This window comes from Paralichthys olivaceus, chromosome 16 (genome assembly GCF_024713975.1).
Source record: "Paralichthys olivaceus isolate ysfri-2021 chromosome 16, ASM2471397v2, whole genome shotgun sequence".
Classification (NCBI taxonomy): Eukaryota; Metazoa; Chordata; class Actinopteri; order Pleuronectiformes; family Paralichthyidae; genus Paralichthys; species Paralichthys olivaceus.
In genome coordinates this window covers 3086309-3101830 of record NC_091108.1, presented here as the reverse complement: position 1 = coordinate 3101830, position 15522 = coordinate 3086309, and the positions used below count along the sequence as shown (strand labels likewise).

General features: G+C 39.8%; 2 protein-coding genes across 2 annotated transcripts; one reads left to right on the top strand and one right to left on the bottom strand.

Annotated features, from left to right (window-relative positions):
- The first annotated feature begins 3055 nt into the window (after positions 1 to 3055).
- On the top strand, positions 3056 to 8493 carry LOC109645770 (sodium- and chloride-dependent GABA transporter 3-like). The gene is made up of 14 exons (XM_020111416.2): positions 3056 to 3314; positions 3398 to 3532; positions 3613 to 3750; positions 4074 to 4161; positions 4781 to 4913; positions 4993 to 5127; positions 5365 to 5468; positions 5561 to 5685; positions 5977 to 6089; positions 6181 to 6318; positions 6419 to 6521; positions 7154 to 7254; positions 7334 to 7504; positions 7655 to 8493. The coding sequence occupies exons 1-14, from the start codon at positions 3158 to 3160 to the stop codon at positions 7766 to 7768; spliced, it is 1755 nt and encodes a 584-aa protein (XP_019966975.1). The 5' UTR covers positions 3056 to 3157; the 3' UTR covers positions 7769 to 8493.
- pold3 (polymerase (DNA-directed), delta 3, accessory subunit) lies at positions 8124 to 12919 on the bottom strand. The gene is made up of 12 exons (XM_020111426.2): positions 12764 to 12919; positions 12049 to 12104; positions 11508 to 11607; positions 11373 to 11412; positions 11025 to 11157; positions 10629 to 10869; positions 10451 to 10523; positions 10065 to 10230; positions 9722 to 9825; positions 9330 to 9415; positions 9140 to 9221; positions 8124 to 8492 (listed from the first exon to the last, which is right to left on the bottom strand). Exons 1-12 carry the CDS (start codon positions 12818 to 12820, stop codon positions 8293 to 8295), a joined length of 1338 nt encoding a protein of 445 aa, XP_019966985.2. The 5' UTR covers positions 12821 to 12919; the 3' UTR covers positions 8124 to 8292.
- Positions 12920 to 15522: the final 2603 nt, after the last annotated feature.

The window sequence follows — 15522 nt, the reverse complement described above, 5'->3', positions numbered from 1 at the left end:
ACATTATATATAAACACAAATCCTCAACCTGTATAAATATCATTATAGAAATCTAACATTAACACAAAGATTATAACAATGTGTTGGTAGAGACGAATCATTAACATGTATAAATATAATTATATACTGTATCATTAAGATAGACAGACAGACAGATAGATAGATTGTTTTCAATATAACTTAATCCAGGATACATTGAACCTCAAACTGCCTGAATTAGTGAAGCCGCATTGAAAAGGAGATGAAATGAAATGATAAGCGTTCTTAATATTTATACAGAGAGAAGAACTAACAAAACAAACACACACAAATAAGTAGCTTCTTCCCATTTAATGCAATGAAATAAAAATAAATATATATTATTATTGCATTAATGTGTGAGGTGCTTTTTAATGCTATAGCTGCTTGAGTTGGAGAAGTTTTCTCATGCTTTTATTGTTGTATATATTTCCAAATGAAGATCCCATGGGTTCTCAAGTACATTAAATCTGCTTCGCTGGATTACTGGAAAATATGAAGTTTAACACAAGAGGAGTTGAAGTTTCCATTAAATGTGCTGACGTAAAAAAAAAAAACACACGTTTAACACGCTGTACAGTGTGGGAGACATGATTTGTCTATGAGGCCTTACTGGGACTGTGAGGAAAATATTGTCAACACTGGGGCGGTAGTTACGCCCAAATGAGGATATAAGTGTAGCCTGTGAGTCAGCTGTCTTTAAGGCTGTTCTGCTGTGGAGCTGCAGCTGTGGGACCTCCTATATCAAAATGCATAATGTCTGACCTCACTCCACAGATGCTATAATGGTGCAAAAAGCTGAAGCAAACCACAAGTGGCTGAACACATTTTCTGGCCACTCCCCGAAACACAGAGGGCTATCCTTTTTCAGAGCTTACGGCTCTTAGATACCAGTTCTACTGGCCCACTTGTGTGTTCAGGGAGCGAGAGGGTGTGGAGCTGAGACCACATTGTCTCCTGTTCAGCTTATATGGGTCTGGTATAACAGAAGGAAACAGAAATATGAGCCGGTTATGTTTTAACCCCTGTCAATGTTTGTAGGTTTAAATGTGTGTTTGATTGTTTGTGAGCAGGATTAAACAAAAACTATTTGACAGATTGACACATGTTTTTAATGTTGTGAAAGAGAGGTATTTAGTTTTTTTCAAATGCTTGTGAAGGAATAATGCAGGCATGTGTCAAGTGCTGAAATCTATGAACAAATTAAAGTGGGTGTGGATCCAGATAATGATATAGATATGTATGTGTGCATACATGTATTCTGAGCTCAATGTGTAATATGGTGATACAGGGACAATCAGCCTCGGCAGAGGTACGTGCTCTCCGAGTGTCGTTCTCGTTTCATACTGAAGCTTCTTTTCACATTTCGCTTTGGAACGAGAGTCCACACTGAATCATAAACTGATCATACTGAGCTGTTTATTTCAGACCCCCTCACACATGAATCCTAACTGTGTACTAAAGGGCTCAGCATCCATCTAAGCCTATTAGTTGACAGCTGTGTCTTAGTTATTATGATGTTGTATAGCGTGTTGATGTACTTTCATTGTTAATGCATTAGGCTGCAGGCATGGATTTGTTTGGAGGAAACAAACATGTTCATCTACACCGTGTGTAAAGCTTTGTCAGTGTTTAGAAATATGAAGAAAAGCAGGAAAAGTATTTATTAGTTTAAATCATTCATTATCCAAAAAATAAAGTCTAAAAAAGTATTATCATGTCATTGAATATGATCGAAATCCTTTTAAGAAGCTTTTAAAGGCCCAGGTGATGTAGCTGACCCAACATCAGTCCTTCACACCGGAATCACTGGTTTTGTAATCTGCTGCTGTAACATGAGGGCAGAGTGAAGTCAAATGAATGTTTATATTATCATATTATGTTTGCTATCAAAAGCAGCAAAGATGGAAACCTTTGCACTTTGTTTTGAAAAGGACAGTAAAACTGGATATATTCTGATAGGGATCATTCAGCGACTAGAAGGAGTATGTTTGGAAACGTTTTATCGCAGGACTTTATTTTTTTGGTCATTCACAGCCTTTGTTTCAGTTCAAGGAAGATAAGTCACTGTACTGTCACTGAGGGGTCAGAAATGTGAGCGACATAAGAGTAAAAGTAGTGTTTCAACTTTCTCACTCATCTTGTTCGTCTGCCCAGCAGAGCAGAAAAAAGGGAGAGGAGGAGATGACCGTGGAACGACTTCTGCAGCGAGTTTACCTGAAAAGTCCCAAATACATTTCTATCATTAGGCCTCGTTACTTCTCACTTTCAAAGTTGTCTCAGTTTTCATTGAAGGAGTCATGGTAATTGTTTTTTCTTTTCTCTAGTGTGTAACATTGGTATTTATGCCTCAGCACCAGTCACAGTTAATATCTGGAGGCATAATGTTTTCAGGTTCATCGCCCCATTGTAATGATAATATGTCAGGAATACCTGTAGGTAAATTCTTCAAATTAAGTACAAATGTTTAAATAGGACTTTTTTTAAAAAGATGATTAAAGCAGCATCTCGACATCCTGACATTATTGTTCAGATCCATGTTGCCTTTGTCCGAGCATCAGTGTTGTCTCTACTTAAAGCTACGCTTGGTAATCCTGGAACAGCGCCCAAAACACATGAGCGTTCATTGACTGACAACTTTTTTTGGGACTCACTCACTAACTATGTGTTTGTCTCTCTGGCTTGCAGTGAGAGAACAGGCAGGCAGGTCGATAAGTTACAGCCACCACTCATTTCATTTGGTCCGAATAAAATGATTGGTTGTGTTCTTACAGTCCTGCGAGGACGACAGACACCGGCTCATTTCTTATTTTCTGACCACTTGATTTATTGGGGGCTATCGAGATGTGAAGTGGACTTCAACAGATAAGATAACAAATGAACAAACCTTTCTTTAACCACATCATCAGCAAAAGTTTGCATTGCTCAATTTGAAAGTATAATAAACCTCCATCTTTGATCCAGTTGATGAGCTGGTCTCTCTACACACAGCAAGATACTGCTATATACTTGTAAAACTGGTTTGTTCCTCAGAACAGCATGTTCATAGGTCTGTCAATTCAGGAAACAAACTGTTGCAGCCATCAGCTCAGCACCTGGTCCCTGACACCACCATCAAGCTGCTCGACTGTGGTTCGAGATGAACAGAGAAAAAAGGAAGCGAGAGAATCAGAGGGCTGATGGAGACAGAGGACAGTGGGCCAGTAAAGCTGAATATATTCTGGTCGTTGCTGGAAATGTGGTCGGTTTGGGCAACGTTTGGAGATTTCCTTACCTCTGCTACAAGAACGGTGGAGGTGAATAACTACAAAATACAACTGTAATCGTTTGTGGTTGAGAGATGAGTGAGTTCCACAACACGTCTCTGTGTTCACTGCAGGGGCCTTTCTGCTGCCGTACTGTGTGTTAGCTGTTGTGTGTGGGATACCTCTGTTTCTACTGGAGACTGCGATGGGTCAGTACACGCAGGAGGGATTCATCACCTGCTGGAGGAAACTGTGTCCACTGGCACAAGGTAAGATTGGAGTCAATGCAAAACGGTATTAAACCGTCAGAACAGCTAAACTTGAACCACGTGTTTGATTTTTATTCCAGGGGTTGGATATGGATATTTCATGATGAAGCTTTATGACTTCAGCTACGTTTTGGTCCAAGTCTGGGCTCTTTTCTACCTGGTGTTCTCGTTCAGATCTCAGCTCCCGTGGGCCAGCTGTGACAACCACTGGAACACAGGTCCGTTCAGACTTTTTATCACAAACATTGGGTAATCTGGGACATTGGTGTTATGTGACACACCTGTGAGCTGCTGGTTAGAATTCTCCAGTCAGGCATTTAGCCCTGTGGCATCTTGGAGCTCGAGGACACTGCCCGCCCACCCATACCTGTGTCCTGCACCCATTGGACATTACCCCCCCAATGCATAAAGAGCTTTATTTCATACAAACGTCTGCTGTGTTTAAAACATGTGTATGTTTAATGTTTTAGGGAGATATCAGGGTAAATTGTCCCAGATTAACTCTCACATTTCTCTTGATGAAATCTTTCTTTGTTCCCAGCAAACTGTCTCAGTCTTCAGTTTTCCAATTCATCGAATGTGACAGAAAATCTGAACAACACCACCTCTTCTGCGACTGAGTTCTGGGAGTGAGTTTCTAATTGATCCCTGATCACTTTTCATGCTTTGACAATGACTCTGTGCTGATTAAAAGTGAGATGGTTTGATTTACCCCGAGGTCATTATCAAATGTTTGGAAACTGATCACTGATCATTTTTTATGAAATATTAATATCAAATCATTATTTTACAGACGCACTTGAGTGAAGGTTGTGGTTATAAACTCTTTTCTCTCTTTATGGGCAGAGAAAGAAAAACAGTTTCAAATTTGAGGTAGAACACTAAAACACATTATGTGTTATTCCTCCTCACCATGATTACACAATGTATAAGCAATATATCAATATATACTGAACTTCTGTTCTATTGCTATTTATAAAAATGATTTTGTGATAAATATTGTTATTATTTTATCACCCAGCCTTAGTCTTGCTGTTGGTAACTGGACAGTTTTGAGACAAATGTTCTTGGATGGGACTGAGCCCAATGAGGACTTTTATTATTGTTTTGATTGAATTAAGGTTTTTATTCATGTTTTGTGCCAGGGTCCAATAATAATAGAGTTGGGTTTAGTGAAAAATCAACCAAATTTACATTATACTAGTATTTTTAATAAGTACATTTTTAAACAATTCCCCTTCCTGTCAGACGGCGGGTGTTGGGCATGTCTGGAGGTATCGAGGAGCTGGGCAGCGTCAGATGGGAGCTGGCTCTGTGTCTTCTGGTCAGCTGGGTGTTGTGCTACTTCAGTATTTGGAAAGGCATCAGATCCTCTGGGAAGGTCAGTGGAAATATTTTGAGATATTTTAAAACCCTAAGAGTTATTCCAGATGATATTTAAAATGTCCGTCTGTGTTCAGGTTGCATACTTCACGGCTACGTTCCCATACTTGATGCTCTTTATACTGCTCATCAGAGGCCTCACTCTACCTGGAGCTTGGGATGGGATCTACTATTACCTGTATCCAGATGTGAAGAAGCTGGCTAACCTTGAGGTGACCACTTTGATATGATGCTAACTTTGGAACGACTTGGGTGTTACTAAAGAGGAACACAGCGTAAAATCTGCCTGATGATTGTGTCTCATAATTATCTCCTTTGTATTTGACCTGTTTTTTTTTATTGTGCTACAAGAATAAATCTGACTTGACTTAACTTAAAGAAATACCAGTAACATCATTAAAAATACAAACTTCAATCAGCAGTAGAGTTACAGACGTGTGTTTTTACAGGTGTGGCTCGAGGCAGGATCTCAAATATTCTTCTCCTACAGCCTGACGATAGGGACTCTCAATGTCCTGGGCAGCTACTGTAACTACAACAACAACTGTTACAAGTGAGTGTTAGACATCACATGATTATTTTTCTATCCTGTTTGTCTGAGCAACAACAATAAAAAATGGCCTCTTGTGTGTTGGATCTCTTTAGGGATTGTTTCTGGCTCTGTCTGCTGAACAGTGTGACCAGTTTTGTTGCTGGATTCGTCGTCTTCTCTGTTCTTGGATTCATGGCTCAAAAACATGGTGTCACCGTCGACAAAGTGGCCGAATCAGGTAACGCAAATGTCAAAACTGCCTCATTGGGTCTGACCTTTCAGTTTATTCCAAACCAAAGTGACTGGTTTGAAAGGAAGAAGAAAAAGAAGAGGAAGCAGCTGCAGTCTTCATCTGGTGCTGATGCTGGTGCCATTGATTTTCTGTGGCAACAAAATTAATTAATTAATTTTCAATATTTAAACAGAAAGGCTGCTGCTCCCTGTATCGACAACACAATGAAGCCCTTAGAAAAGTTCCCGTTTACCCAAACAGAAAGTATCGACTCTCTCATTTCCTCCTGGTCCACAGGTCCAGGTTTGGCCTTCATCGCTTACCCACAAGCAACAGCTATGATGCCTTTGCCACAGCTGTGGACCGTCTGCTTTTTCCTGATGCTCATCCTGTTGACTGTCGACACACATGTAAGATTGCTGCACCTCCCATGAGGTAGATGATGACACTTAAAAATCACCCACAGAAATCACAGCGTTAGCGCATTTCCCCCCCCTGCAGTTCGTGACGGTGGAGAGCGTCATCACCTCCGTGAGCGACTTGTTTCCGAAGCTGTTTCACGCTCGAGGGAGACACGAGGTCTTTGTCCTCGTCATCTGTTTGTCCTTCTTCCTCTTACATCTGACCTTCGTCACTGAGGTAAAGAAATATTGACATAAAAACAGGATTTAACTTTAAAACACATTGGTTATAAATGTTTCTCCAAAATGAAGTCTATTCAGTTGTCTTTGTTCTACAGGGAGGTATTTATGTATTCCAGCTGATCGATTATTACGGCTGCACCAGAGCCTGTCAGGACTTCATGGCTGTAGTTCAGTGCCTGGCGATGGCCTGGATTTTTGGTGAGTAAAAATCAATTATAAATTAACTTAATACAAATTTTACCTCCGACAAGGAAGTCGTGTTTTTACCCTTGTTTGTTTGTTTGTCAGAAGGATAATGCAAAAACTACCAGGAATGTTTTTATCAATTTTCTTTAACATTGTGATCTAAGGTGGGTTTTTTTTTTTTTACATCTTTTTAGATTTCTGAGAGAATAATTCAAAGATCATGGTTTAAAAACAAATCTGTCATATTTAGGGGCGTGATATCGCTCAGTGTGTTCAATCTGATGCAGCTTGATGAGTTTAAGGGGACTGGTTGGGCCTTGGCAGAAGTCCTCTCTCTATTAAGTGCATTCTAGTTTACATTGAGTAAGTGAATGCAATGTTGTCCAGCAGGACCATAAAATATAAGGAAAATAGAGGAGGGCCTAGAATACTTCCTTGTGGTACTCCGTCATTCCTTCAGTAGTTTGAATATATCAAGGTTTTTCAGATGAATGTATAAAAGTTAAAAACTGAAGTTTTAAAGAAATAGAGGTTTGATTATAATATCTGAAGTTGCCAAAGGGAGCAAGTTGAACTGTTTTGTGGTCTTTTGCAGTTTGATTCAAATATTTTTTGCATGTGAAAATGATCTGAACTTCCATCAGGTGCTGACCGCTTCAACGACGCCATCAAGGACATGACGGGGCAGAGGCCGTTCATTTTCTTCAAACTGTGCTGGAAGTACCTGATTCCTCTGCTGTCAGCGGTGAGTCAGAAAGAAAGTCTGTCCTCGCTGGCTGCTGACGATTCCTTTTATTACTGATTCACGTCCCTGTTCTCCGCAGATTTCCTTCGTCCTGTACCTGGTCGATTACAAACACCTGAAGTTTAACGACAGCTACACTTACCCTGACTGGGCGTACACGCTGGGATGGGCCATGACTCTGTCGTCTGTTCTCATGGTGCCTCTGTGGGCAGCTGGACTGATGTGTGTCACACCTGGAAGCTTCACACAGGTGAGAACTCACCGGGGAGTTTTGGTTCATACGTCACAGGAGAAAAATAGACACCAGAGCCGAAAGAAAAAAAATCTAACCTACAATGATCTAAAAATCTAACCAAAGAGCTGAGAACCTGCACCAAACTCGTCTGTTTCTTTTTCCCAGCGTCTGTCGGTGCTCTGTCGTCCGGCCGGAGCTCCAACCTGCCAGACTGAAGATGGAAAACTGAGAGAGGAGGAAGTGACTGTTGAACTGAGGTCATCTGCTGTGACAGCTTAACAGCTGCATTGGAACAACTCAACACAGATAGAACATTTAAGATTTTAATGTTTTTTAATTTTTGTGTTTTCGTTGATAACATCTCAGACTGTTCATAAAAGGGATTTGAAGAAATGATCTTAAGCTGAGGACTGGATATGAGGAAGACATTTATTTAAATATGTCTGTTTCTCATAGAACCAATGAGCACCCAATGTATCGGGTTCGTCCCTGAGCCAGATCACTGTCTTCCATCAGGTTTCATGGAAATCTGTCCTGTACTTTTTACATTATCCTGCTAACAAACAAACAAACACCGAACTAAACACTACAGCCTGCACGTCATTTGAAAATGAAATTTCTCTTTGAACACGTGTTTAGTTTCCATCAATATTTATTCACATTTTAAACTGATAATGGTAAAATTCAAAAACTTGAACTGGACACGACTACGTAACGTGTAACAGTTGAGAGTCAGCTAAGATCCCGACAGTCTGTGTTTGTTGTGTCTTTGTACCGAACAAAGGTTCTGACTCCGTCTTCTCTCATTTCTTTTGGAAAAATCCCATAATGGACGCTTGTTTAGATCCTTTATTTGCGTTCGCAGATATTTTCTTCTTCTTCTGGTCCTCTCTGTTACTCGCTGGGAGTTTTGCTGGGATGGGATTCCTCGCAGCTTGTTTGGTGGCCTTAAAGTCGTCTTCTGACTCAGAGTACGACTCACTCTCGTAGCCTTTCTCTGTCACTGTGGAAGAAATAAAATAAAAAAACTGATTTATTAAACAAGACAAAATTAACCAAAGTGATAAACCTTCAATAAAAGTGCTTGAAGTTAAATTATGTCATTTGTTGTAACATTTTTTTTTTTTTATATTGGACTAAACTAAAAAGGTGTTTGCTGTAGTCTGTTAAATCCTACTCACACACATGTAGACATTAGGTACATTTAAATAAAACTAAATACAACAGGTGTAAAGTAAAGATGTAGAAATTACAATAGAATGGTTATTTGTGGGACAATGAAGGTATTCTGATTCTGATTCATACTTATATTTTTACTTTTATTATAATTTTACTACAATTAATGAACTATTTAGTTCATAAAGTAATTATCTATTTCCTTCATATATTTTATGTGAAGAATCTATAGCAGTAATCTGAAAACTAATTTGATGTTCTGTGTGTTTTATGAACCAAATGATAAATGAAAATATATTTTTAAAATTTTTTTTCAACACATTTAATCCAGTCAGAAGACGTTGACTTAAGAAGTTTATAAGTAAGTAATAACTAATAGTCATAAACCTAATTTCACTGTGACTCTCTAGATAACTAAGAATATACAGTATCTTAAACACATGAAGGGATTAGGAAAGGAAACACTCATCGTACCAATGCATCCTTCATCGTCTACAAAGGTTTTAGATTTCAGGACTCGTCTCCTCTTCCTTATTTTCATTCCAGGGAGACTCGGCTTTAGAATAAACATGAAAACATCCACATTAATCATCCAGAGTTAAGTACAGAGAGAAAAGACGATTAGAGGAAAACATGGACTTGATAAATGATTTTAAAAACTTACACGTGAATGTGAGACACACTCGACCTCCTGTTTAGGACTAGGCGACCGTTCTTTTGTTTCCATCGGCTGTGGAGAATCTGGAATGACTGGACACGAGAACGAAAGGTTAGTTTTCTGAAATTAAACTTGAAAAGATTTATTTATTTATTTCATAAGTCTCCCTTTTTCAAGATCTTGAATATTCTGAATTTACAATATGAATTAACGAAACTATATCTTCCCGAACTGTCACTGATGATGAAATTATAGATATAAAGTCAAACACGAATGTTTACTTCTTCATTCCAATTTGTTTTTTAATTCCAGAATTACATTTTGGAGTTGAATTGTTCAATTATGTTTTTAAAATAAAAAAATGACTGAACAGAAATAAGTATGAGGTCAAAGCTCACCATCTTCATCGCTGCTGTCCGGTTCAGGTTTTTTAATCCTTCGCCTCTTTTTCTTCTCCATTTTTTCCTCCTCGCTGTCAGAATCCTCAATTCGCTTGGTTTTGCTGAAGATAAATAAAAAGCCTGTTTTTTTTTGTTTTTTTTACCAAGAATCAAGTTTCTCATTGTTTCAACAAACATTAAACACTTTTTTATGATACCTTGACATTTCTGCATGAAAGAAGTCTATTAGTGTTTCTAACTTGTTTTAGTCCGATTACATGGAACAAGATTGTTAGAGTTTGATTATTTTTTATAAATATTTCTACAGATCTACCTCATGAAAATAAAAACGAGCACAAACCTCCTGGAGTCTTTCTTCGTGTCTTTCTTCGCGTCTTTCTTTGAGTCTTTTGGCGGCGACTGTGCAGCGACCTGTTTTTCCTCAGGTTGGGAACTCTGATGTCGCTGCTCGGCTTCGCAGGTCGACTGAGCCGCTTCTTCCTCCTTCACAGCTTTGTCTGGTTTCTCTGTAGAAAACAGACATCGAATGAAGTCCTGTGACACACAGAGAACTGAAAACAGCAGCGGATATAACTTCAGACCTATGGTGGAAGATGTTGGAAGCAGAAATCAAACAGTATAAAGGCAGCGAACTTAATAAATGCAACAGAATCTATGTTTAATACAAATAAAGTCAAAGAAATGTGGAGTAAAAAAGCACTGAGAACATTACTGAATATTACTCACTTGCTGTCTGATTCCCGAAGAAGTTTGTCATTGGATTTGCTTTGGCGGCTGGTTTGCTTTTAGGGGCGACAACCTAAAATTTAAAACACAATTATAAACCTTGATTAGTATCCTTCTTCTCCTTTGGTTGTTTCTTTTTTCGAGAACTGTATTTACACCGAAGGACTCAAAGCCATACCGCAGGAGCATCTTCTATCTGTTCCGACTTAACCTCTTTGTCCTGGTTCTTGGGAGTGGTTTTATTTGCAAACATTCCCATGATGCCCTTTGGCGGTTTGGTGGAGGGTTTTGAAGCCAGACTAGCCTCTCCGTTCAGGCCAGGTTTTTTCGCCACAGGCTCTGGTGTGGGAGCCCGCTGTATTTCTCTGCTCTCCAGAGAAGACGTGGGCCCTGCACTGCTGCAGTGGATCGCACTGTATCTGCAAACCAACAGAAAATAAAGACTCAGCTACATATTTGTAAACACACAACTTGTCACTTCACAGTCTTGGAAGAATCATAAAACTAATGTCCAGACTGTCCCTGCCTTTGTAAAGTATCCTGGTTAATTCAAGAAACAATATGATGAACGTACTTGCTGCAGTTGCTGAAATTGTCCTTCACAGCATCATAGTCCACACTGTAGAGGGGGCCGCTGTCTTTCAGTAGAGCTTTCTGGACACTGTAGACATGGACACTGACGATCAGGCTCATCTTGGCTTTAGTGTCTGTAACAAAACAACAACAACAGAGGTTAGACACTTTTAAAACCCTGAATAATCGCCATGGAAACAGATATCCTGACTCATGCTATCATGGTCTAAGTACACAAGAGAGCAGAGTTAAATCACGGTTACTCAGAAAAATATTATCACTCTACTTTTGCTGCATCAGAACTAAAAGCAGAAAAGTAACGATACTGCAGGAAACAATCTCCACACACCTTCCAGTTTGTCCTCTCTGACAACCGACACCTTGTGGCTCTGAAAAACAGACACAGCATCAATAAAAAATAAAAAAACTCAATCAATACAGAGGTTTGGTATTTTCGTATAAAGATGAAAACAATGTGACTCACTGTTTGGCCGTTGTCCACGAACTTCCCCGACACAAGATATGTGGCATGAAGCTGAGCTGAACTCTCCTTCCTCTTGTGATCCAGGTAGTGGAAGAGCATTCTGAAGAAAAGACTCAGGTTTGCATCATTTTATTACTCTACAATATTTCTAATGACTTTAGGTGACATTACACTGAATTCCTCAATACTTTAAAATTTGAGCTGCGCTGATTTATCCATTAAGATAATTACAGTGGAGAGAGACAGGAAATATCAGTGCATATTTATCTGTATAATAAAATACTCTTTACCAAGCGTTACTGAATCCTTGTGTTCTTAGTGTTGCTGATATTACACAGGAAGGTTGGCAGGTTATTTCTATTAGGAATTTAAATATATACATATATCATTCATAGTACAAGTATAAGATGAAGAAGGGAAACTGAGTCAGTTACAGTTTTTCAGAATAAATGCACAACACAAACAAAAAACTGGAGTTTTAAAAATCTGTCTTATTCATCGTATTTAGTTTTATAATTAAAATCCTTCAGAGGAAACTCACTGTTTTGCTGTGTTGACATGGACTCCAAGTGTTAGACTGAGCCATTTATAGGTCACCTGGTAAACACAGAGCCCAGTCTGTTAACCACATTATTAGGGACACCAGGAGAAAACACGATGAGGTGAAGTTAACTTTAGTTTGGACGTTTGACAGCGCAGTTTTCTCCCGGTTAAACAGGAATCATGTGACCCGAGAATCGAACCTGAAACAAACCTCTTCATGGTGAATGATTTCACATGAGTGGTCAAACACTGTTCGACTTTCATTTACCACAATAACCTTTTCTGTGCAGTTTGTCCTGAACCCACCGAGCTGACGTGTTTGTGTCCATCACATCACATTGAATGCGTCAGAAACATTTCAACATTTAACTATAGTCCGATCATCGTTCGTTAAATTCATAATAAACACAATGCAAACAACAGTTAGCAGCTAACGACAGTAACAGAGTACAACAGCTATAACTGAGATTTTATACAAATTAAGAACTAACATCAAGATGATTGCTAAGCCGAATTATTTAAAACACACATACAAACGGTATAAAGTTTGCTTTTTAATCGTAGTCATACATTCATCGGCCTAAAAAGACAAGCAAACGTTAAACAGGGAGTTTTGGGACCGCACATCAACAGCTCCCCGCAGGGAGGTGGACATTAGCTCACGTTAGCTCCGGAACAGCAGCGTCAGCACGAGAGAAGAAGAATTCACTTACGATCTTATCGTGGTCGTTGACATATTCGTCGATATTATCTAAATAAAGTTCGTCCATCTTCGAAACGTGAACGTGACAGCGTCTCTGCACAGGCTCCTCTGCGCGGGAACTTTATTTACTTCCTGTTAAATGTCACATGACTCTTCCTCTTTCCGGTGAGGAAACCCACGCCCTCTACAGGTCAACACAGGGAACAGCATTTTTTTTTTTAAACAACTGGTGACACTCATTTATTATTAATAATAATTTTAATTATAATATCAAAATAACAATTAATGTGCTGTAATAACTTGTATTGTCTCTAACTTGAGAAAATATAAATACAAACTGGCTCTTGTTAATCACAACAGACTGTGAGACAATCCACAGGATATACAGATTATAAAATGGTTCAAGGATGGTTATCACTATTTTAAATGTGTTGTAAATAGAGAAACTAACTCAGCAAGGGAATGGGAATATGACTGTTTATAAAGATGGACGATGGAATATGGTTCCCCGGCAGGAGTCAGTTTCAAATGGAGGTGCTCGCTCGACATGAGTCATTGAGGGTGGATCTGGGGTTTGAAAATAAGAGTTAGATAATGGAGCAGAATGAAAGCAGCTGCCCTTTCTGCCACAACATTAATCAATCGTTAATCGCTCAAAGGTGAAGTTCACACCGTCCGCCTCGAGGGGCTCTGCGTGCAGTTTGTGGCCAAAGCAGTAATGAAAATCAAAGCTCATCTGTTCTTGTTGGTGGATTTAACATCAGCATCCAGGAAAAAGAAAACAAGAAGAAGAGGAAAAAAGCCGTATAGGTATCTTTATATAAACCCACCTCTCTCAGCTCCAGCTCACACCTCCAACCCTTAAAACAGCTGTATATTGATGGACACGGATGTTTTAAGTTCTCTTTTAACATTAGGGAACTTTTTCGGTCTTCAAATTGTGAAATTCAATTCAAAAACCAAAATTCACGAATGTGAATCAGAGAGAAAACTAACAAGACTTTTGACAGCAACATCTAATAGTTTTATCAACAGAGATCTCGGCTGTGATTTCCAGAGCTGGCTACACGATTTAAAATCTACAAACCTCGTTGAAGAAGCTGCAGACAAACATCTTGCAACAATTTGCTCCTTTGCAAATTTCAGCCAAATCACATTGATGCAAAGCCCAAAGTTAAATTTTGTGGATGCTTCAAGCAAAAGTATTTCTCTCAGAAATGGATCTGATTTGATGTCTGGTCTGGGTTTAACCTTGATAATAAGTTATTTTATCACTCACATCATATATGAGAGGGCAAAGTATTTGGAAGAGAGAAAAATAGTTTCTTTATTCTGATATGTAAATATCTTTTCATGTTTTCCCTGCTGTTCCTTGGCCTCTGATATCACAGTTTGACTACCCAGCTGCATCAGATCCCCAGAGAGATATCTGCTTTTAGGAAAATGCATAAAGAACGTTAGATATCTCTCTGCGGATGCATTTCAGGGACCTCAGCTCTCCGCCAGGCTTTAGGATTGCCTCTGCTGGAAACTCTGATTGGTTTTAAGATTTCAAAACCTCCAAATGCCAGCTGCTCCGAGGAACAGTTATCTGCTTAAAGCCAGAGCCGGCGACCTCCTCAGCCGGGTGGCGGCAGGCACGCCGCCCATCACAACACTCAGGGAAGCAGACATGTGTGAAATAACATACAGAGATCAGATATAGAACCACAGCAAACAAGTGACATGCGGTGCAGCCTCCTGCAGACGCTCAGACTCTGTTTCATGTCAGCGACCACAGGTTGACATGTTTCAGACCACAGACCACCACAGCTGATGAGATTCTTTCCTTCTAGGAAACACAAGCTGAGAGGATTGTTGTCATCGGACACGACGTTAGATCTGAGTTGGAATCGTCTTCACTGCAGGTGGGGGAGACGCGGTAACAGTTTCAAGTCTCCTTCAATACAGCATGAGGCTCATTTTGTAAATTATGATTCTATTGACAGTCAAATAGTCAATAAAGCACAATATGCATCCTTCGGTTTGATCTACAATCAATTAGCGTCCAGCAGGGGCTGAGACTGATAAACCGTCAGTCTGATCCAGTGACCTTGCAACCATCAGCCTCATTTTCAAACCACTTCCTCCAATCTGAATAACAATCAACCAGCCTGGATGTCACAGACTCTGCGAACTCTTCACATGATGAGAAAATTCTTCTATTAGCATTGAAATTACACGGGCAGCTTTCTCCGTCGCCCGTTTCTGTCCTCCACAGAGAGGCTGTGTCGGCCGCGCCCCAGGCCCAGTGTCAGGCTCTGTCAGGGGGGGACAATCATTAGCCGACCCCCCCCCCGAGGAGCTTTTCCCCCTCAGCATCCGTTCCACTTCAGCCTCGGCCCTTTGTGGCTCCCGCTGATAAGGCCGAGCTAATATCTACTCAGTCTGTGGCTGCATGGGAGATGATAAACGCAGGATGAGCTGCTGTCCTCTCCATCAGGACAATAGAAGCTGGAATCTCTCCCCCAGGCTGTTGTTATGTACAATAGAGGACGGCTGAAAACCTGCACGGGTGCTAGAAAGAAAACACGAGACAGTGGAAAGGTGACAGATTGTCTCGGTGGTTACAATGGCTGTGGCATAAATAAAATGTCATGGTTTCAAACCCGGCTGCAGCCACAGTCCGGACAGAAAAATGTCCTCTGCAAAGATAATAAATCTGTGTTTTCAGATTATTCAACAACAGGAGCTGAAAATCAAATAGCAACAAAAATACCTGCAGTGTGA